Source organism: Chiloscyllium plagiosum, chromosome 19 (assembly GCF_004010195.1).
Source record: "Chiloscyllium plagiosum isolate BGI_BamShark_2017 chromosome 19, ASM401019v2, whole genome shotgun sequence".
Classification (NCBI taxonomy): Eukaryota; Metazoa; Chordata; class Chondrichthyes; order Orectolobiformes; family Hemiscylliidae; genus Chiloscyllium; species Chiloscyllium plagiosum.
The window spans coordinates 41,038,178-41,060,794 of record NC_057728.1 but is presented as its reverse complement, the minus strand read 5'-3'; the positions used below and the strand labels follow the sequence as shown (position 1 = coordinate 41,060,794).

The 22,617-nt window shown below is 39.4% G+C and overlaps 1 protein-coding gene across 5 annotated transcripts in view; it reads right to left on the bottom strand.

Moving 5' to 3' along the window:
* Nucleotides 1–22,617, bottom strand: part of grip1 (glutamate receptor interacting protein 1) — a 458,656-nt gene that overhangs the window by 266,294 nt on the left and 169,745 nt on the right. Inside the window, exon 1 of one of the 5 annotated variants that reach the window (XM_043709634.1) lies at nt 14,108–14,751. The exons of 1 other annotated variant lie outside the window; for it this stretch is intronic. In XM_043709634.1, coding sequence (XP_043565569.1) covers nt 14,108–14,240 — 133 coding nt within the window. In that variant the 5' untranslated portion in view covers nt 14,241–14,751. Of the gene's footprint in view, nt 1–14,107; nt 14,752–22,617 lie in introns of those variants that run through there. 3 more of the 5 variants (XM_043709639.1, XM_043709635.1, XM_043709640.1) reach the window with 3 other exon arrangements.

Sequence of the window (22,617 nt, the reverse complement as noted above, 5' to 3'; positions counted from 1 at the left end):
TTCATTGGAAATATAAGAATGTCCAACTCTTGTCCATTGACTTATTTTCTCCTGCAAAGGTCTTATCAAACTTATTTGCAAGCTCCGGACTCTCTTTCTCTCCCACTCCAATTCCACCCTTTTTTAATAAGGTGAAAGTGAGGATTGCTGCAGCACTAGGACTATCCCAATGTAAAGTTAGTCTGTTCACATCTGAGGAACTTGAGATGATCGAGATATATTTAACATGAACCCACACAAATGGATGGATAAGCTACAATTGTCACCCTGATGAGATGTAAACTGGCAGGTAGTGTACAAAGGTCTCAATGAGGCAGTGGTGACTCCAACATTACCAGGATTGACAATGAGTAATAGCAATGACTGTGTATGAGTAAACCAAGCATATTCAGCTTCACCCTCTACATCTTCAGATGGATTGGTCTACATTTTATTTACTGCTTTAATCATATTTTAAAGGCCATCCTAGTTGTCATAGGTGAGGACAAGGATCGATGGTTAATATTTTAAAGACTAAACTGTCCTTTTAAACTTTAGCAAATTAAATGTTTGAGAAGCTTAATGCAAGTCATTTAAAAGTACTCAGATAATGCTTCTTAATGTCATAACACAATTCACCTACTACATAACAGGTCCAGTGCACACATAAATCTCTTTTTTATTCTTCACTACCATCATTAATACTCAGCCAGGCTGTATAATCACATCAATAGCTATTACATGGTGGAATGATCCTGACATTCTAAGACAAACTGAAATCAGAAATCTAATTCTGCTATCACTGTAATGCTTCATCTCAAAACAAGTGTTATCATAAAAACAAAATTAACTTATTATAAAGACTAGTACAGCAACACCCAGAGGCTGAAAACTACAATGACCTTTGACAACCCTGCTCAGTTTCTGGAAACGTGTATGTGGCATCCAATCCATTCTGCAACCATTCCATAATCAGGTCACCTTGCAGTGACTTAGAGGAGATTTCAAGGTCAGAGCAATGAAAATCCTCCGTAAAGCAACAGTGGCAATCTTGTTTAGTTATTTGACTCAGATTTAAAGACAATTTAATGTACAAATGTCATTGTTTTTTAACAACTCTGCCATGGAACACAATGCAAAAGCAGTTTCCTTCTTCTTGAAACAATGTTAAAGCTTTTAACAATCCAATCAAAATGGGAGCAGTGCACATGATCTGATGTTATCAAACTTGCAGCGAATCTAGGAGGCTATCAAATGCCAAACTGAAAGATAAAGTGCACTCTCAAGTTTCCATAGAGTTTCATAGGAACAGCACAAAGTCAAGACAGATTAGATCGCAGTGTTACTGAGGTAGAGAATTAAAATGACAGGTAACAGCTACCTCAAGTATCATGCTTCTGGACTGAATGGAGACTTACACAATGTGGCTTTTGTCTCCCAATTGTAGAAGAGACGGTGTTGTGACCAGCAAATATAGTCTGAGACTGAAAGTACTTTACTGTTTCAATTACAAGCAATGTTTGGGGCCATAGTTCTGGGAAGGTAAGCTGGGGTGGTAAAAGGTCAGGTGCTGCATCGGAAAGAATAGGAGTGGTGATCAAAGAGTGGATTAGAATTTTGTAGATCCCTCCTGTAGAGGTAGTGAAAGAAAGGGTGCTCAATGGGGATCCTATCATTGTTTGGAGATGAAAGGGAAGAACTGCAGAATAAGGACTGACACAGTGGAAAGACGTGTTCTGTTATCGTGAGGAATTGAATCCTTGTGTGCAGAGAAAGGAAGATATATTAGAGGCACTGGTATGGAAGTGATAGCATTTCAACATTCACAACAAAAAGTGGGAGAATCGAATGACATCCTTACTGGATGTGCAGAAGTACATCGCAGGTAGCTATGGAAGTCGATGAGATTTGTGAACAGCCTACCTCCAGAAGCGGAGATGAATGAAAGATGCTTATTGGAAGCAAAAGTCATTACATTTTCCAGTTGGGGTGGAAGCAGGAAAAACTGTGATCCAGAAATAACTTGGCACATTTCCCTGAAAGTGCATACACTAGTGTCATACATAATATGCTAGAATTTGAGAATCTTTTGCTATCCGATCCTGTGGGACAGCTACATTCTTCTATTCTGTGCAATGGTTTTGAATCATCACTCTGATTAGGGCTTATGATGTTGCATGAATGTTACTGGTGGTAACTGCTTCAGGAATAAAAAGGACTTGATTTTTTCTCCAACTTCAAGAAGATCAGACATATCTTTAGCATAAGTAGCAGAAGTTTTGCTGCTTCTATCTAGTTCTTTGCTGTTTAAAGTTTGGAAACAGTGCTGCCTTTGTTCATCTGTTGAGATGAACTTGGACAGCACAAAACCACAAAAAGCTTTGAATCAAAGTCATTGAGAGAGTGTTGAGTAGCAGGCTTGCTGACTTTGAATTCTGTGGTAGAGTCAAAGACCATACAGATGATTACTGACCAGGCTCTACAGTTCATCTATCATGATTTCATAAAAGAAACATACTGAGTTCATTAAATATCATGACAATTCCAGGTTGATTCTTGACTTGGACTAAGTCAACTTAATCCAGTAGGGGTTGAAATAAGGGGTGGAATAACTAGCCTCATCACTCTGGGCCAGCAAGAAGAAATTTAATCAGAAATCTGCTTCTGAGCACTTTCCTGTGACCCCTGTTCCATATACTGCAGGTGAAGACAGAAGGACGCGAGACTATGATGCAACCCAAGAACACACAACCTAACACACCCATAAAAGCACTGAGAAACTCTAATCTAGGCAGCAAGTGAATACAGGCAGGTGATATTCAAATGATTAGCCTCAAATGATTCTAGACAAAGCTGCAACACATCCATAACATTATTTCTCCTCCAAATTTCCACAGCATGAAATGCATCTAATGCAAGATTGGGTAACTTAGTAATGAAAGAAATTCCACTTTGTGTCATTTCATGTCTGCTGTTCCTTCCAGTCCCACTGACCTGTGGCTCTGTGTTTCATTTCTTTCCCCCCACACCTACAAGATTATATCACACCAGACAATACATCAGCTACGCCAGAGGTTCAAATGTTGTTAAAGGCTTCAATTAAAGAGAAAGTTGAGAATCCCAAAGTTTCCAGCTCAAAATTTGCAGAAAGCATTTCACACCCTCATGATTACTCAACAGTATCATAGGTCATTGACTTGTGCACCATCTCTGAAGCCTTCAAAGTTTCTTCCAAAAAAAGAGAGTGATGGCACCTCTGCCAAGTATTGAATGAGAACTGCTGATGTGGGTCATTGCAATTTGAAAGTGTGGGGAAAAACTGGCAATTTGCATTAAAATTAATATGGCACAGTTTAATGAATTTATTATACAATGAAGCCTTTCAATCACAATCAAATCATTTTAAAACTGTCACATTTATTGTCTTTGACATCCGGCACAAAAAAAAGAGTTCACTGAATTAGTTTTGAGTCTCCTTGGCATGGGCATCATTATAAAAATCCCACTTTGGATCAGATATAGAGGTGGCACGGTGGCTTAGCGGTTAGCAATGCTGCCTCACAGCACCAGGGATCAGGGTTTGATTCCACCCTCTGGTGACTGTGCAAACTCCACACAGACAGACATTCTCCCTATGGCTGCGTGAATTTTGTCTGGGTTCTCCAGTTTCTTCCTCCAGTGTGAAGATGTGCAGGTCAGGTGGATTGGCCATGCTAAATTGCCCATATAGTGTCCAGGATGTGCAGACTACGTGGATTAGGCATGGGAACTAGAAGGGTTGGGAGTCGAGTGTGGGTGGGTGGATCTTTGGAGCATCTGTGCACATGATGGGTCAAATGGCCTGCTTCCACACTGTAGGGATTCTATGATTCTGCTTTTACTTTCAGAATCACCCTCCTCTCCGTCCAATAGATCTGATGACATGGGGTTCTACTGGTATCGCACAATTTAAAAGAATTAAACCACACAGTACATTAAAGCAAGGGATCACACATATTTCCACTCTCAAGATATCTCTCTGCCAATCATTTCCCTATCCCTTTCAGCTTGACCATGATCTTTGAATGGCTGTTCAAGCACACACCCAAAAGGATGAACTGCAGACATGAATACCCAAAATGCAATTATACTATGGACTCTCTCTTCACAGGCACCTCAAAATTTCCTTCAACAAGATATGGGATTTAAGCATATTCCACACATTCATTACATAGGCCATCAGGACACCTATTCCATACAAAATCAAATCCACAACTTCACTTCATCCATTAAATCATTGCCATGGAAAAGCACAAAAACTCCCAAACAGAACTCTATTTTTAGTACAATTTTACATTTGTTGGAGGGTCGGTGCTGATGGACTATTGATAATGACATAACTTTCAAGGCTTATTAGCCATGTGCGGGAAAGTGGGACTGGTGTAGATTTAGAGTAATTTTATCAGACTTGATGTACATCTAGACTGTGATTCTATGAAAATTACCATGGGCTTTCAATTTTGTTCCAGTCACACAGGCAATTACCACTGCGAATCATGCCCGATCACATCCAGCCATTTCACTAAAACCATATCCAAACTTTTCAATTCCTTAGCTTGGCTATTGCGCACAAAATGCATGGTCATTTCATTCATATTGTTGATTTACCTTCATAGATACAGCATTTGCACTTTTTTCTGCTGTCTTTTCCAGAAGCATTGGGAAATGGTAGTTTTGGCAGAGATCCTTTAAAGTCACTGTGCAATCTTGGTCTTTTGTTGTAACTCTAGACTGGTTCATTCCATAAAGTGGTTAGAATAACTTACTGTTGCACTGAAATCTTTGTTGGACCGAGGGTCTGATTTTGCCCATTTAAGTATACATGCACAAACTGCACGTTTTTGATGACTATGTAATCATTCTGATGAGTTATCAGGACCTGTTTCAATACATGCTTCCAGACCAAGCCACAACTGCTCTCTATTTTAAATGGGCATTTGGTTTTGGATGTCATCTTCAAAGGTAGATTCTTTCTTCTACCATTCCCTCAGTTTTTCACCAGCACCAAATATCCTCACTGCAGTGAAGTTACTTGATGAGTTAACAAAAGATATAACTTTGAGCATGAAATTATCTTCATAATCCATGCTTTTGCTGCAGGCCCTATTTAGGTTTGCCACTTTGCTTGTCATGTGCAGTTTGGTTTTAAAGTCCTCTACATCATCTTCACAACACAACTGGTAATGTCTGCTTGATTGCAATGTGCTGGTTGGATAAGCAAAATTTTCTAGGGTGAAAATGGAGGCCAATATTAAAGCCACTAGTGGCCTTCAGTAGAAGGTAAAACATTCTAATTCTTCTTAAAGCTAAAATCAAGATTAAAATCTGGTTTGATGAATTTAAGTTTCATTTTAAAACTGCTCCACTGAATTATTATAAGGAAATTTCTAGATTATCTGAAGCAATCATGGACCTGAGCCTTTTGATATACATCCATTAACTGATGTTGCTGTTTCTCCACTTCCTTACAAGCTTTGCCTCACGTTTTCCTAATTTTTGCTCCTTCTAATCTATTGTATTTGCTATTCATAGAGCTATACAGTGTAGAAACAGACCTTTCAGTCCAACTTAGCTACACCAACCAGACATCCCAATCTGACCTAGTCCCATTTGATAGCATTTGGCCCATAGCCCTCCAAACTTTTCCTTATACCCATGCAGATGCCTTTCAAATCGTAATTGTATCAGTCTTCACCAATTCCTCTGCAGCTCATTCCATACACACACCACCTTGTGAATGCCACAATATCCTTGTAAATCTTTTCAGCACCCTCTCAAGATTATCACCCTTCCTATAGAAAGGCGATCAGAATTACATGCAGATCTCTAAAAGCAGTCTCATCTATGTCTTGTACAATCACACCATAACGTTTCAACTCTGATATTCAATGATCTGAACAAAGGCAGCAAGTGTGGCAAATGCCTTCTTCACCACCCGGTCTACCGAGAGCTTCACTTTCAAGGAACTGTACACCTGCACCCCTGGTCATCTTGTTCAGCAACATTCCCCAGAGCCTTACTATTAACTGTAAAGTGCTGTCCTAATTTGCCTTATTACTATACAACACCTTATATTTATCTAAAACTACACCCTCTCTGCCAGCTCATTGGCCCATCTGATCAAGGTCCCGTTGTACTGAGAATCTTCTTCACTATCCACTACACCACCAATTTTAGTGTTATTTGCAAACTTACTAGGGATGCCTCTTATGGACACATCCAAATTATTTTATAAGTGACCCAGCACCAATCCTTGCGGCAACCAGTGCTCAGAGGCCTCCAGACTGAATAGGAACCCTCTATCACACACTCATTTGATTTATTGTTGTCACATTTACTGGAGTACAGCGAAAAGCTTTGTTTTTGTGAGCAGCACAGGCAGATCATAACAAAACATACAGATCATAGTTTAGACAGAGCGAGGCATAAAGACTTGAAATTTGAGAGGTACATTCAGCAGGCTAATAACCGTAGGGAAGCAGCTATTCTTGAATCTGTTGGTACGTGTTCAAGCTTCCGTATCTTCCAACCTGTTCCATCAGACAGAAGAGAGTATTACTCTGTCTCCTACCTTCATGCCAATTTTGTATCCAATAAACTGCCATCCTCGGGATCCCATTTCATCTAACGTTACTAACCAGCCTACCATATGGAATCTTGTTGAATGCATTGCTGAAGTCCATATAGAAGTGTCTTTCACCCTGTCATCATTTCTCTTTTTCAAAAAACTCAAACAAATTAGTGAGACACTATTTCCCATCGTCAACCTGGCTTTGTGTATCTCTAATCAGTCCTTGCCTTTCCAAATGCATATAAATCCTGTCCCTCAGAATCCCATTCAACAACTTGCCCACCACTGACATAAGGCTCACCAGTCTACACTTCTTTGGCTTTTCCTTATAGCCTTTCTTAAACAATGGCACCACCCTACCCAACCTCCTGTCTTCTGGCACCTCACCCATGGCTGTCAATGATGCAGATATCTCAGCAAAAAAAAAAAGGGGCCTAGCTATCTCTTCTTGAGCTTCCCGCAATATTCTGGGAAACACCTGATCAGGTCCTGGGGATTTATCTACCATTTTGCATTTTAAGAGCTCCAGCACCACCTCTTTTGTCATATGAACCCTTTTCTACTCGTCACTATTTATTTCCCCAAGTTCCTAGCTTCCATGTTCACAATGTAGTCTCCTCCAGATTAATAAAACTAAACGCAGACTGGCTGGCCATTAAGTAAAATACCTTGGCTTTGTCTGTAAAAATGGTTGACCTTCTAGTAGCTTGCCATTTTAATACATTCTTGAGCTCATTGTTGACCTAGGCCTGCTGCAGTGTTCCAGCAAAGCCAATACTAACTGAAGAAAAAACACTTCATTTTCTGCTTAGGTATTTTTCAGCTTGGAGACAACATATAGAACAACAACTCAACATAAACAATGCTCACCATGATAGATAGCCCCATCTCACAAATGTTTTGTTTGCATGGATTGCTTTCAGCAAATCCAACCCATTTTTAGCTACTCACACCTACCACTACCATCTATTTTGCATCATTTTCCCTCTAGTACTGCACTTTTGCCCTGGACACACCCAGCATGTGTTTCATTTGGCCCTCCTCTCACTTTGTGAACAGCAAGAAAACCATCTTCTAACCCGATTCATAGTAATTAAGATGAGTAGGCCATTTGGCTCTTCAAGCCTGCACCACCATGCAACATGATCCTGCCTGATCATCCAACATCATTCCCACATTCTTCCTATATGCTTTAATCTCCTTAGCTACAAGAACTATACCCAACACTTGCCTGAAAAAAAAAAGTGCAATTTCACAGGCTCACTACTCTCCTGGTTAAGAAGTTTCTCATCAGTCCTAAATGGCATACCCTTACTCATAAACTTAAAACTGTGATCTTGCGTCCTGGAATCCCTGGTCTTTGGGAACATCCTTCCTGCATCTATTCGTACTAGACCTTTCCAGATTTCTACAAGAACCCCTCCTCTCCCCATTGGAAATTCCTTGTTCTGCTCCCTTCATCGCCACATCATCCTGCAATTATGAAGTAGGATTAGACTTGAAATGTGGATTTTCCCTCTCTGCACAGGTGTTTCCATATCTGCTGAGTTTAGCCAACATTGTGTTTTTATTTCAGATCTCCACTACTTTACTTTTACCATAATTATTTTTAAAAAATTCACTCATGAAATATAGGCATCACTGGCTGGGCCAGCACTTATTGTCCATCCGGAGTTGCCTGGAGAGTGTGGTAGTGAGCTGCATTTTTGAACCACTGAGTCCTCCTGGTGGGGACAGACAAAATGCCATTTGGGAAGGAATTCCAGGAATATCATGGAAGAAAGAATAGATTAGGGAATGAGGGATATCTGGCACAGAAACAGGTCAAAGTATTTTCTTCAAATTCCTGATTGCCCCACACCAAAAAAAAAAGTGAAGTTTGGACTCCTATTGAAACTTACTCACTTCAGCAAACCATGCCCTCACGTGGCTATCTGGGTCCTGCTAGCAGTCTAGACTTCTAAATTAAAAGGTGGTAAAAATAATGACTGCAGATGCTGGAAACCAGATTCTGGATTAGTGGTGCTGGAAGAGCACAGCAGTTCAGGCAGCATCCAAGGAGCTTCGAAATCGACATTTCGAGCAAGAGCCAAATTAAGGTGCCTATTTCCTGAAACAGACAGGCACTTCAGCCACTCATTGAAGGGTCCTTTGGGCATGCTGGTGTTGAAAACTGATTTCAACTTGTTACTGCTCAGCCAATTTGAGATGATCCAAGTTAATAATCCAACCCAATGAGTTTGATAAACTTTATTTGACACATATCCAAATTAGAATTAGACTGTTAATATTTAACAACTTAAAATTGAAAATTAAACACCTGTATTCAATGCTTATAAAATGTAATATTCTTCACTGCAACAAAAATGCAGATTTTGGTTAATGCTCATGGAGGATATTGAAATTACAGAATCTTTGGACAAAACAGAGCAAGATGCTACAGAACATTCTCAGTAGACAGGCCGGAGGCTGCAATAACACAGCAAGCCAAGCAGCATCAGGAGGTGGAGAAGTCGACGTTTCAGGTGTAACCCTTCTTCCGGGCTGGAAAAGGGTTACACCTGATACGTCGACTTCTCCACCTCCTGATGCTGCCTGGCTTGCTATGTTTTTCTAGCCTCCAGTCTGTCTATTTTGGATTCCAGCATATGCAGTTTTAAAAAAAAAAAAAATCTTGAACAAAACATTCTCAGGACATCCCAATATTTCACAGTAAATAGACTTTCTGAAATTGTAACTTCCATTACTTAGTTAACAAGACAGCTCCATTCAGAGTGACATGCCCACAAGTGAAGAGGTCAACTAATGCATGCATTCAATGCTAGTGGTTGAGGAAGGAATACAGATAAGGATTCCAATATAATCTCAGGTTTTAAAGTTCACTTTTTCACTACAGTTCCCACAAATTTGAATGAGATACAGTGATAGAAAAGTTATGAAAATCTGCAAGGGATCACTTCATTTTCCTGAACAGAATGTGCATTCAAGATAATTCGACTTCGCAGGCATACGGCTGGGGCATCGGACTCTTTGAAGTTGAATTATCATGATACAACCTTAGATTAGAGATAGCATTTTAAAAACAAAATCACTGCTTTTTGATGTTAATGTCTAGACAGCTGGAACTCTGGTGGCTGCATTGTAAAGCAAAGGCTTATTATGTTATCACTGAATAATGTTTACTTGCAGTTACCTTCAGGTCTATGTTTCAAAAGGCAAACTGTTGTGAGGAACCATGCAGGAAATACGAAGAAAGAAAGTTCATTCTTCTAGAGTAATTCAATTCTTCTCAGAAGTAAGAGTACAACAACTAACACTGGCCAGAAAACATGCTGCAGATACAATTGTGGACAGAACCATGCTGGAGACAGGACATTCATTCAATTGGCACTGTGCACCATGGCAAAGGTTAAGTTGTTGAAAGTGTCATTTGTACCTGAAGGATTGCCCTCGTCAATGACCTATAAAGCTGATAATGTCAATACTGTATAAAATAGGTTGTTTAACCATTTCTTAAATGGTGGCTTATCAGTGCATGCAGGTGAGAGGAAAGTAATTGATGTGAATGATTGTACTCAAGGGCACATCACATATTAATCCAGCAGCAGAAAACCAAGGAATCTGAGTTTAGAAAGAGATGTACCTTTTCAAGAAAAGGTAATCACAGTGAATACTGACAGAGTCTTCTGGCATCATTTCATGTCATTCAATTTGATGTTTATATAGAAATGATGTGGTACAAGGATAATAACAGTCAATGACTTGGCTTCAGGGAGACACAATAGGTAATCTAACAAAAAAAGTGTAACACAAGTATTCGAAATTACAATTCCAAACCAAATTATGAAAAAAAGGGAGGAGGAGGCCATTCAACCCCTCAAGCCTGTTCCACCGTTAGTATGATTATGGCTAATCAGTGAATGCCATAATCCTGCCATTCCCCTCACATCCCTGGATACATTTAGCTGCAACAGCTATAGTTACCTCCTTTTTGAAAACAGAAGGTTTTGGCTTCAACCACTTTGTGGTTGTGAATTCCACAGGCTCACCACTCTCTTGATGAAGTGGTTTAACCTCATCTCAGTCCTAAAGATTTACCTCTTATCCTTTAATGATAATGCCATCAGGTACATCTTTCCTGCATCTAACCTGTTCAATCCTGTTAGAATTTTATAGGTTTCCATACGATCAATCCTCATAGCATAACCTACAGATTGTCTCCTCATAGGTCAATCCTGTCATCCCAGGAATCAATTTGGTAAACCTTCAGTGCACTCTCTCGATCACAAGAGCGTCTTTCCTCAAATAAGGAGACCAAAACTGCAAACAATATGAGAAAGGGTCACCAGACTGATTTCTCTGCACAGATGCTGCCAGACATGCTGAGGTTTCTAGCAACTTCTGTTTTTGTTTCAGATTTAATATTCCAGGTGTGGCCTCACCAATGCAATGTTAAATATATCAAGGCATTTGAATCAAAGTCTGGATTCATAATGTTGAATTGTCTCCTGGAGATTTCATGTCTCCTAGAGAATCAAGGAATATGGAGGAGATGGGGGAGTGGGTATTGCAGCCCAAGATCAACCATGTTCATACTGGAATGGCAGAGCAAGCTCGATGGTCCAGATGATCTATTATTGCTTCTGTTCCATGTTCACAAAAGCCCAACAACTTTGTTTTTTTTAAAAAGGGAAAGACCTTTGTCTGACCCTAAAACTATAAACTAACTCAAATGTTCTCTGAAGGGTCCAGTATCACACCGTCTCATGGAAACTGGAATGAATACCAAATGTTAACATTGTCACTGACAGCCGCAACTCAAAGAAAGATTTTTAAAACATTTTTAAACATGAAATTTTAAAAGGCAGTATTGTAATACAGCACAAGATATATGGCAACAAATTTATCCATGAAGCACAAGTAATATTAAGCATTCATATTTATTTTATTTTAGTTTATGGGAATTCAACCAAAGTGACCAAATTCAAATTCAGAAGCAACCCTGGAACACATTACTATTTTAAGAATCATTGACCTAAAGCACACTGAACCATTTCAAAAGCACTCCTTTCATAAGCGCATGAATAAAGATCTTGATCAATAAGTACGTACAACAGATCTGTTAGATGTCATCTCCATTAAGATGATGCCTGACTCAACAATGCAACGACATGCTTTGAGGGGTAGCACAATGTGTCATCACACTATAGAGTTCTGTAAACAATACTCAATAAATACTTAAAAGTTGCACTGGGAGGAGATTGTGGAGTTGAAGAAAGAGCACAAAATGAGAGTATTGAACTAAAGGTTAAAAATTCAAAATCCAATTTTAAATTTCTCATACATCTCACCACATTGTGAAACCCAGACAGAAACAAAAACTAATGGACAGAAACATCACTGTCCCTATTTTGTTCATCAAGATTAACACAAATTGATATATCAGATGCCCTGATCCAACGAAGGCTGTACTAATGAATGTCAAACAAAGCAAGTTAACTTGAAGAAAAGGAAAATAATAAATTTACTGTCACATATGAAAATGCTATACTGAGTTTCTATGTTAACCAATAATGTTTTACTCCAGTTCTATGTGACATTTGGAGGAAGGTTATCAATTTCACTGTAAAATGAAAATTATTATTAAGAGCTGTTCATACTTAAGCAATTTCATGCAAATAGATAATTGTTGTCCAGATTATACCCATTATGTACCAAATAAAAATTAAATAACTATACTCAATTCATTGAAAGGACAACGTGCAGAACGATAAAGTTCAACTTTTAAGATAGAAATGTGTACAAGGCAAAAAAGGTATACTTCAAAGATTAGATTCCTTCTATCATTAGGTTTAACCTGTATTGTAATACATGACTAACGGTAAGCTTGTATTGTAACTGGTTGCTTGAATGTATAGTGCACAGAATCCATACACAAGACAGATGTCACAGGAAGTCACAGTTACCTCCCCGACTAATCACTTGATAAATGACATAGCTCTACACAAACCAGAAAATGTCCCAAACTTAACCTTTAGCAGGCTTTCATTTAGCTCAATTCATGATAATGCCTAAGCTTCAGTTAATGCTCCTGTTTTGAAAAGGAGACACAAAACATCTCAGGGGTCCTAGCCCTGAGCAGTACCCATTTATTCCCGTTTAAGAATGTCTGGGTGGATGCTCAAGTCAAGTAAAATGAGATCTGGCAATATCCCCAAATGGTCAAATAGCCTAACAATATTATTTAGCATGATCCATCCATGGAAAGTGGCTGGCTTCAAAAGATCTGGGAGTGCAGCTGCAGAATTACATCTCAACACAAATGATCATCTTCAGAAGCGATTGGGGAAATATTAGAAACAGACAACATGAAGGTAATTTAAACAAAGTCTAACAAGTAACAGTGAAGATGTTGTAAGACTTGAAAGGGTTCAAAAAGGATTTATAAGGATGTTACCAGTGTTGGAGGGCTTGAGTTATCAGGAGGGGCCAAATAGGCTGAGGTTGTTTTCCCTGGAGCGAAGGCAGAGGGTTGACCTTATACAGGTTTATAAAATAATGAGAAGCATGAATAGGGTAAATAGACAAGGTATTTTCCCTGGGGTAGGAGAGTCCAGAACTAGAGGGCATAAGTTTAGGGTGAGGGGGAAAGATTTAAAAAGGGACCTAAGGGGCAACTTTTTCCACACAGAGGATGGTGCGTGTATGGAATGAGCTGCCAGAGGAAGTGGTGGAGGCTGGTACAATTACAACATTTAAAAGGCATCTGAATTTGTATATGATTAAGAAAGGTTTAGAGAGATATGGGCCAAGTGCTGACAAATGGGATTGGTTTAATTTAGGATATCTGGCTGGCATGGACGAGTTGGACCAAAGGGTCTGTTTCCGTGCTGTCCATCTCTATGATTCTAAATAAATAAAAACTTTTGCATTAACTAAATAGATTATGCACAGAAGTCAACTCTGCATGCAAAGGATTGTGTAAAATCCTCAAATGTAACTTCTTTTTAGTGGTTACCTCAGGCATTTGTCTGCTGACAGGAGTCAAAGATCAAACTCAATAGGAGGACTCTGAGTGCTGAAGGCAACAAGATTGATCCCTGCAGAAATGGACTGCTTAATTATTCATTCCCAGCTTTCAATGTGAACGGACATTCTTGCTCATTTACTTCTACAAATTATTCAAAGCCACGCACACCTGAAACCACCTGTCAGTTGAAAACCCATCAACACAGGAGTAATCCCTGGGTGATGTACACGTGGAATTGGAAACCACAAATTGTTACAAAGGCATGTGCTACACAGCAGTACAGGTCAACACAACCCCAAGGAATATGCTGTATTCTGAGCAGAGACCTTGACAGCATACAGGGCAAGTGATATCAAATAGTTTTGACAACAGAATAATAAATAACCATTTGCTTCCTCACATCTCATTATAATGGTCATTTGCATGGTAACAACAGTGAAGCTGAATTCCACAAGTCTCGCTGAAAATAAAATGAAGTTCACACTTACTACGCAGTTGTTCTGAGGCATAATAATACACATCTTCATATCCCTCATGGTAATCCTCCTCTGGTCTATACTTCTTGCTTTTCCTTCTCCTCGACCTTCTCATTTGTTTCATAAGGTACAAAAATCGGTCCATGCTTATACTTGTACCTTGTCAACCTGTTCACTGTCGAGGCGTTTAGCAGCAGCAGCACCACCACTCAACACAAAACTGACAGAGCAGGAACTGTGGGCAACATGAAATAGACTGAAGGTGGCTGCACACTACAGCGTTTTTCAAACTACAGTACTCTGAGCAGTTTTAAACAAAGCTGATAATACCTGTCAGTTAGGGCCAAGGGGGGAATTTGAAGATGGAAGCTATCAAACTTAAACCATTAAACGGAATGGAGAAACAATCTGACATTGCCTAAAAGGGAAGAACAAAGTTCAAAAGAACTACTACGGTGAAGGCAAGGAATCCCAATGCTTGGATTGCTCTATCCAATGCCTCTCCTACTTATTTCATCACTAAGGGGGTGGGCGTGCATTCATTTCCACCGACTGCACCAAAATAAAAAAAAGACAAATCAAACGTTACACAAGTTGATAATTAAGTCCTTCCACTTAGCGCACACAGTGAACTGCATTGCGAGATGCTGAGTAGCAGCAGACTTCATCTGCCAAAGAGGCTTTCAATTTTACAACAGGAGAACACACACACACACACAGCGAGCTAAATGGTTCAATCCACTCAGCACACTCGCAGCCAAGTGTCTATGTGTTAATTAGAGCGGTAAGGAGGAGGCTCAGCAGCTGTTTAAATTGACAGCTTAGCCCACTGGACGTGTGTGTTCAAATTGCGATTTGTTTGCAATGTTCAAGGTATTACCATGAAGCCACAACATGTTCATCAACAGAGGCAAGACAATTAAGAAGGTTCAGGATACTTGAGTGTTTGATCTTCCAACCGAGTTTCCAAGCAACAAACAGAGGCACACAGCCAAGGACAATAGATTCTTACTGTTTGAATTCTCAGTAGCCTGAACGATTTTTTTTGGGGAGGAGGTGTTCATGATCAATCTAGACAGAAGTTAAATGCTGTTTTTACTTAAAAAATAAAAATGCTTCAGGATAACACATTAATTACATATGCATAGATAAGCCAGGAATCGAAAAGGAATGCAAAATAAATTACATTCCTTTGTCAGTCAGTAAGGCACCGTTTGCATAGAATCATCAAACAGTGATTGAGTGCACTCTTTTGTTTTACTGACCCGGACTTCTGTGACCGAACCAGCGACTGTCAGCATCCGGAGGTTTCGGATTGCAGTTAATCAAACCATTTCTCAATGAGGATTGCTGAGTAAGGTATTCTGCTGTGCTGTGATCCAAGTCTACCAGCAAGTCATTTCATCTTCAAATGAAATGTGCTTTGAAGTCATCCTGAGGATCAAGTAGACTTTTTTTTATAACTGCAGCTATCCTTTGCCTTTTTTTAAAAAAACAATGAGACAGTAGGGAATCAGGAGGCGTTATGAAATGATTTTAAAATTACATTTAAATAGAAATGTGAATGCTCGCTTGGATAGGCTCCCAAAAGTTATTAGGAACATCTTGTATACAACCTGAAAACCGATTTAAACAAACAATAAATATATTGAATTTTCTTCCTGCCAAGTATCCTAACACAGCTATGTTATTGGTCGTGTATTCAGAGACGTGGTTTGATTGCTGTGGAGTCACACATCATAGGAACAGACTTTTCAGTCTAACTCTTCCAGGCCAAGCAGGTTTCCCAAACTGAACTAGTCCCATTTGCCTCAGTTTGGCCAGTCTCCCTCTCAGCCTTTCCTATTCATGTCTCCAACATCCTGTACAATTGCAATGTAATGTCCCAATTGTTATACTCAATGGACTGAGGAATGAAGGCAAGTGTGTCAAATGCATGTCTATCTGTGACATAACTTTCAGGGAACTATGTACCTGAACCCCTAGGTCTCTGTTTGGCAACATTCCCCAGGGCCCTACCATTAACTGTGTAAGTCCAGCCCTTGTTTTTCTTAACAAAATACAACACCTCACATCATCCCATATTAAAGTCTGTCTACCACTCCTTGGCCCAATTGATGAAGATCCCCTTGTAATCTTAGATAACCTGTCCATTATACCACCAATGTTGGTGTCATCCTCAGAACATATTCCATCCTAGTAGTTGGAAAGTTTATATCCTAGTCATTAAATGAATTAGAATGAAAAGTCAGCATAATGGTGACTACATGATTCCAGTAAGAAACCATCCTGGTAATGTCCGTTCTTGAAGGAGATCGTCTGATCTCACCCTGCCTAACCTAAGCAACTCTGAGTGTCCTTTGAAATGTCCCATACCAAACTGTGGGAGGAAAAAAAAGATTAAAATTGAATGAATTAGTTGCATCGACATAGCACAACATTCAGACATGATGCTGTAATGTCACAAAATTGTTTCAGTGCACAAAAAGGCCATTTGTCCCATCATGTCTGCACCAGCTCTCTGAATGAACATGATGACTTGGTGTTATTCTCCTCTCTTTTCCCTTTAAACTTGCACATTATTTGAAAAGAAACAATTACCACCATCCCACTTGCATATTTTAATTGAACCTATTCTCCCCACCCCTTTCCAGGCAGTGCATTGCAGATCCTAACTACTCAAGAATATGAAAAAGTCATCACTTTTACTTCTTTCACGAAGTAGTTTGAATACTTGCCTTCTTGTACTTCATCTTTAAATGAGTGGGAATAGTTTCTTCCTGTCTACTTTATCCAGACTTCTCATGATTTTGAAAAATTCTATAAAATCTCCTCTGAACCTTCTCTTCTCCAAAGAAAGCAGTCCCAACTTTTCAATCTATCTTCATAAATTGAAGTTTCTCATTCCTGAAGCTCTTTGACACTCTCCATTGTGTTCATATTTTTCTTAAAGTGGACCTCCCAAAACTATATAATACGCCAGTTGATATTGAACTTGAGTCATATACAAATTCAGCATAACTTCCTTGCTATTGTACTTAGCCATCAATAAATATTTTATCAACTGCTCTCTCCATCTGTCCTGCCATCTTAATAGTTTATGCACATATACACTCAGGTCACTCTATTCCTGCACATCCTTTTTAAAAAATCCTTTAGTTATGTTATCTTTCTCTGTTCTTTCTATCAAAATGTAAAACATCACACTGCTCTACATTGAACTTCATGGGACACCTATACAACCAGGAGAAAGTGAGGACTGCAGATGCTGGAGATCAGAGCTGAAAATGTGTTGCTGGAAAAGCGCAGCAGGTCAGGCAGCATCCAAGGAACAGGAGAATCAACGTTTCAGGCATAAGCCCTTCTTCAGGAATCATTCCTGAAGAAGGGCTTATGCCCGAAACGTCGATTCTCCTGTTCCTTGGATGCTGCCTGACTTGCTGCACTTTTCCAGCAACACATTTTCACACCTATTCAACCACTCTACTAACTTGTCAATGAACTCATAGTTTACAATGCTTCCAAGGTTTGTATCATTTTCAAACTTTAAAATAGTCACCTGCAAGATCTAGATGATTAATATCAGGAAAACCAAGGGTCCCAATACCAAGTCTTGGGGAACACAGTGCATACCTTGATCCAGCCAGACAAACATCCGTTAATGATTACTCTGTGTTCTATCACGCATCTAATTTTATATCTGTGCTCCTACTGCTTTTTATTCTAAGTGCTATAATTTTGCTTTCCAGTCTGTTCTGTGGTACTGTGTCAAATGTCTTTTGGCAATCCACGTATGCCATATCAACAGCATTGTCCCCATCAGCCTCTCTTAACCATTCAAGAAACTCCAGCAATTTAGTTATACACTATTTTACCCAGAAATTCATGTTGACTCTCCTTATTTGACCCATGTTGGTTCACATGATACTAATTCTATTCCAAATTCCCTTAGTATAGTGGTCAAACTCAGGGTGCTGTGATTTACGCTAAGGTGCAATAGTCTTAAAGGAGATTAAAGCAGTGATTCTTTCACCCATAAGGTAGTGGGTATCTCAAATTCACTGCCTGAAACATCGTCAGAGGCAGAAACCATTACAATGTTTAAGAAGCATTTAGATGAATACTTGAAATGACATGGTACAAGACTATGGGTCATGTGCTGAGAATTGGGAGTATGGTAGATCGGTGCTTGATGACCAGTGTGAATATGATGGGTAAAAGGGCCCGTTTCTGTACTATAATACTCTAGGACTCAGATTGCACAGTAACTAAATCTTCATAAAGTCTGGAGGCATAGTCAAAGGTTCATGGCCTGTGTCAAATATGACCATGGGAAACCCCTTGCTGATTAACATTTACCACCTTTCCTTTGCTGATGAGTCATGTACTCCATGTCCTCTGGAGTTTAAAATAATGAGAGAATCTCACTGAAACAGTCAAGGTTCTGAAGGAATGGATATTGTAGCTACCAAGAGGTTACTTCCCTGTCTGGAGACAAAGTGCTACTGTCTCAGGTTAAATGCCACTCATTGGGGCTCTTATGACACAGTGGCAGTTTACCTACCTTTGACCCAGGAAGCCGACATTGTTTAGAAAATATCTGAAAGGATACTCATGTTGGACTGAGATGATGTGAATTTTCTTTCCTCAAATGGTTGTCCATCTTGGGAATTTCTACTCCAGAAGATTCTAGCAGTACGTTCAGCATGCGGATTCAAGATGGGAAAGTAAGATCTTTGGTCTTTCCAGGCCTCAAGATACAGGCAGGAAAGTGAAGGTAAATTCGAACAACATTTCTCACATTAAATAATGGAGAAGGCTTGACGGGCCGCATGACTAACTCCTACTACTACTTCTCATGTTGGATACCACCTGGAAGAAGATTGAAAGCAACAAGGACCCAGAATGAATCCACAGCCAAGAACTGTTTGATGGTTATGGCTGACTGATCTGGCCAAGTCCTGAAATATCTGCCAGTCTAAGTCTGCAGCAGATGACAAGAGAACCAATGGATCAACTAGATGTGTCCTCACCAATCTACCATCAGAAATGCATCCATTTGACATGCTGTGCAGCACTGTGACTATGATAAATGAGATAGGTTCAGTTCAGACCTACAGCTTACAACAGGACTGTCAGAATGTAGGAGGGCATCAGCAACAGCAGAATTGACTTCAACCAGAATCTGTAACTTCATGGCTGGGGTTATTCCTCTACCAATTTCACCAGACCAGGATGTCGATCTTTGCTCAATGAGGACAGTAGGAGGAGAGCAATCAGGAGAAGCACCAAACATCTAATCTCAAAAATGTGATGCCAACCTGATGAAGCTACAATACACAACTATGTACAGATATTGGCAACATGGTATAGACAGAGCTCATAGAATCTGAGTTGTACAGCAAGAAAACAGATCCTTCTGTCCACTTGTCCATTCCGACCAGATATCCTAAATTAACCTAGGGCTTTTTGCAGCATTTGGCCAGTAATCCTCAGCCTTTTCTATTCATGTACCAATCCAGATGTCTTTTAAATGTTATAATTGTACCAGCCTCCACCATTTCCTCGAGCAGCTCATCCCATGCACGCAGCATCCTGTGTGAAAAAGTTGCCCCTTTTATATCTTTCCCCCTCACCTTACAAGAAGGCAGCTCTCGAGGACCTGGGATGTGGAGGTACATCAGGGTCCAATAACCTGGGCCCTGGGCTTCAGGGGGACATTGTGCTCAGGTTAACAGCCTGTACCAAGAACAGCACCAAGGATGTAAATTTCAGACTCTGGCCCTGCAGCTTGCCACCATCTTTGAGAGCAAATAGCAATGCCAGCCTTGCCAACGGGGCCCAAAATCTCATAGATTAATAAAATAAAAATTTACAAAGAATTTCACATGTAAACTTCAAAAATAACCAGTCAGCCAAAGTCTGTATTACACTTCTTAGGAAGGCGTGAAGATTTTAATGAAATATAAATTTCAAAATGCTTTATTTGAACAGAGACAATCCATCCTTTTCAGTGTTTAAATAATTGCTATAAATCTATAAGTAAAACCAAGTAACACTTCCAAGTTTCATTTCACGCTTGGTGAGCAAACATTAACTAACTACTGACACTGTCAGTCTCTTATCTTTTTTACTGAAATCTAAGAGACAACATTATGTTTTTGACCTTGAATTTCTTTCCAGATGGATGGTCTAGTTACTTTTACAAACTGCAAGAAATTCCTATTCAATCCGATCAGTATTGACTAGCTTTTTTGTTCCAAAGGCCTTTCTATTCCTTGCTGAAGCTATGAGATGGATGTTCTACATTTAGTAGCTAATTTTAAAGTAAACTGCTGTATCAATGTGTGTCAATAATGGCAAACTCCCCAGTGTAAGAAGTTAAAAATAAACCAAAGTAATGATTATTCTTCTGCTTATTAAATGGCAATTTCTGATAAATAAGATACAAAATATCAAAAGAATGGTATTGCATTGTTATTGAAATAAGATATCTTGTTTTAAGATTCAGCCTTAGTAGTCAACACGAATCACAATACCTTATATTTTATACGGCAGTTTAAGTAAATATCCCACGATGATGTAAAAGGAAATAGGAATAAATCAATGCCAAAATAAATGGGGACTTAGGATGGGATGAACAAAACTTGGTTAAACATGTGCATTTGTAACAAGGAGAGAAAATGAGTGGGATTTAGGGACAGGATGTAACTGAGCATGACAATCAATCAGTCGTGGGGGTGCAGGGATTGGGTGTCATACAAAAACTCATAATTAAAGTACAGAGTTCAAGGGAAAGGTTTGTCATGCTCAAGTTAGTTATAGATGGAAGGAGACGCAAGTCCTTTAAAGGATTTAAATAAAAGGAATAAGAATTTTACATACAAGGGATTAGGGAACCAAGTACCTAAATAAGTCAGGAGAACAGAAATGATGGGAGAGGAGGACTTGTTGCAGGATAGCATACGAGCGGCAGGATTGGATACGAGCAGGAGGAGTTTGGATGAGCTGATGTTTATGGAAGGAACACACTCCTATTTCCATCCCCCGACAAATGCATGTCTGTTTTCTGTCTCTGCTTCTGTAGCCAGCATTCTAACTGAGCTCAATTACAAAAATACATTGGTTGTTCTCCCTTTCATTGTCAAGATTTAATTTGATTTATTGTTGTCACATGTACTTAAGTATAGGGAAAAGTGTTGTTTTGAATGTAGTATGGAAGAATATAACATACAAGAACAAATGATCATTGGGTGATTGAATACAGCAATGCATACAAAGTTATGGGTGCACAGGAGGTGGACTAAAGCAAGATCAACATTAGATTTGAAATTTGAGAGGGTCTATTCAGCAGATTAATAACAGTAAAGGAGAAGCTGTTCTTAAACTTGTTGGTATATGTGTTTAAGCTTTAGTATCTTCTACCTGATGGAAGATATTGGAAGAGATTATAACTGGGGTGAGAGGTGTATCTGATGCTGTTCACTGCCTTTCCACAGCAATGAGTAATGTAGATGGAGTCAATGAATGGAAGGTTGACATGTATGATGGTCTGGGCTGTGTTCACAACTTTCTGTAAATTTGTACAGTCTTGGGCAGAGCAGTTGTCATACCAAACCTTGATACATTCAGATAGAATGCTTTTTATGGTACATCTGTCAAAGTTGGTGAGGGTCCTCAAGGACATGCTGAATTTCCTCAGCCTCCTGAGGAAGCAGAGACATTGTCGTGCCTTCTTGACAGTCACATTTAGTGGGTGGCCCAGGACAGATTGTTGGTTATTGTCACTCCGAGGAACCTGACTCTCTTGACCCTCTCCACCTCAGCTCCATTGATGTAGATAGGGGCACTTTCTCCTCTCTTCCTCCTGAAGTTGGTGATCAGCTCTTTAGTTTTGTTGACATTGAGGGAGAGATTGTTATTTTTGCACCACAACACCAAACATTCTATCTCCTTCCTGTGTTCTGTTCCATCATCATTTGATATTTGGCCGACAATATTGGTCTCATCAGTCAACTTGTAGATGGAGTTTGGCTAAAGTTTGTCCACAAATGTACACGGAACATAGGAGGGAGCTCAGCACGCATCCTTGTGGGGCATAGGTGTTGTGAATTATCATGAGGAGGTCCATCTTTACTGGTTGCAATCTACATTCCACTACAAGAAAGATGAACTCAGGATGCATTGACATAAGAATTGGGAAAACTAATCTCCAAACAGTTCATGGAGAACACAATTGATACACCATTACACTGTTCATGAGGATATTTTAATTTCCATTTATGTTTATTTCTCAATCAAATAGGTGCACAACCTTATACTATTCCAAAGAAATATTTCATTAGATCTATTTCCAATTAAGCAAACAGGGTATTTTGCAAGTTTGTCGGTAAACTGTCCCGCAACACAATTACAGTAAATTTTCAATTATGAGGAATAGCAGCATTGATAACTGGAGTGTAATATACACGAATGTACCCCAGGATCAGCATTTGGATTACAGCACTTATTGGATATAAATT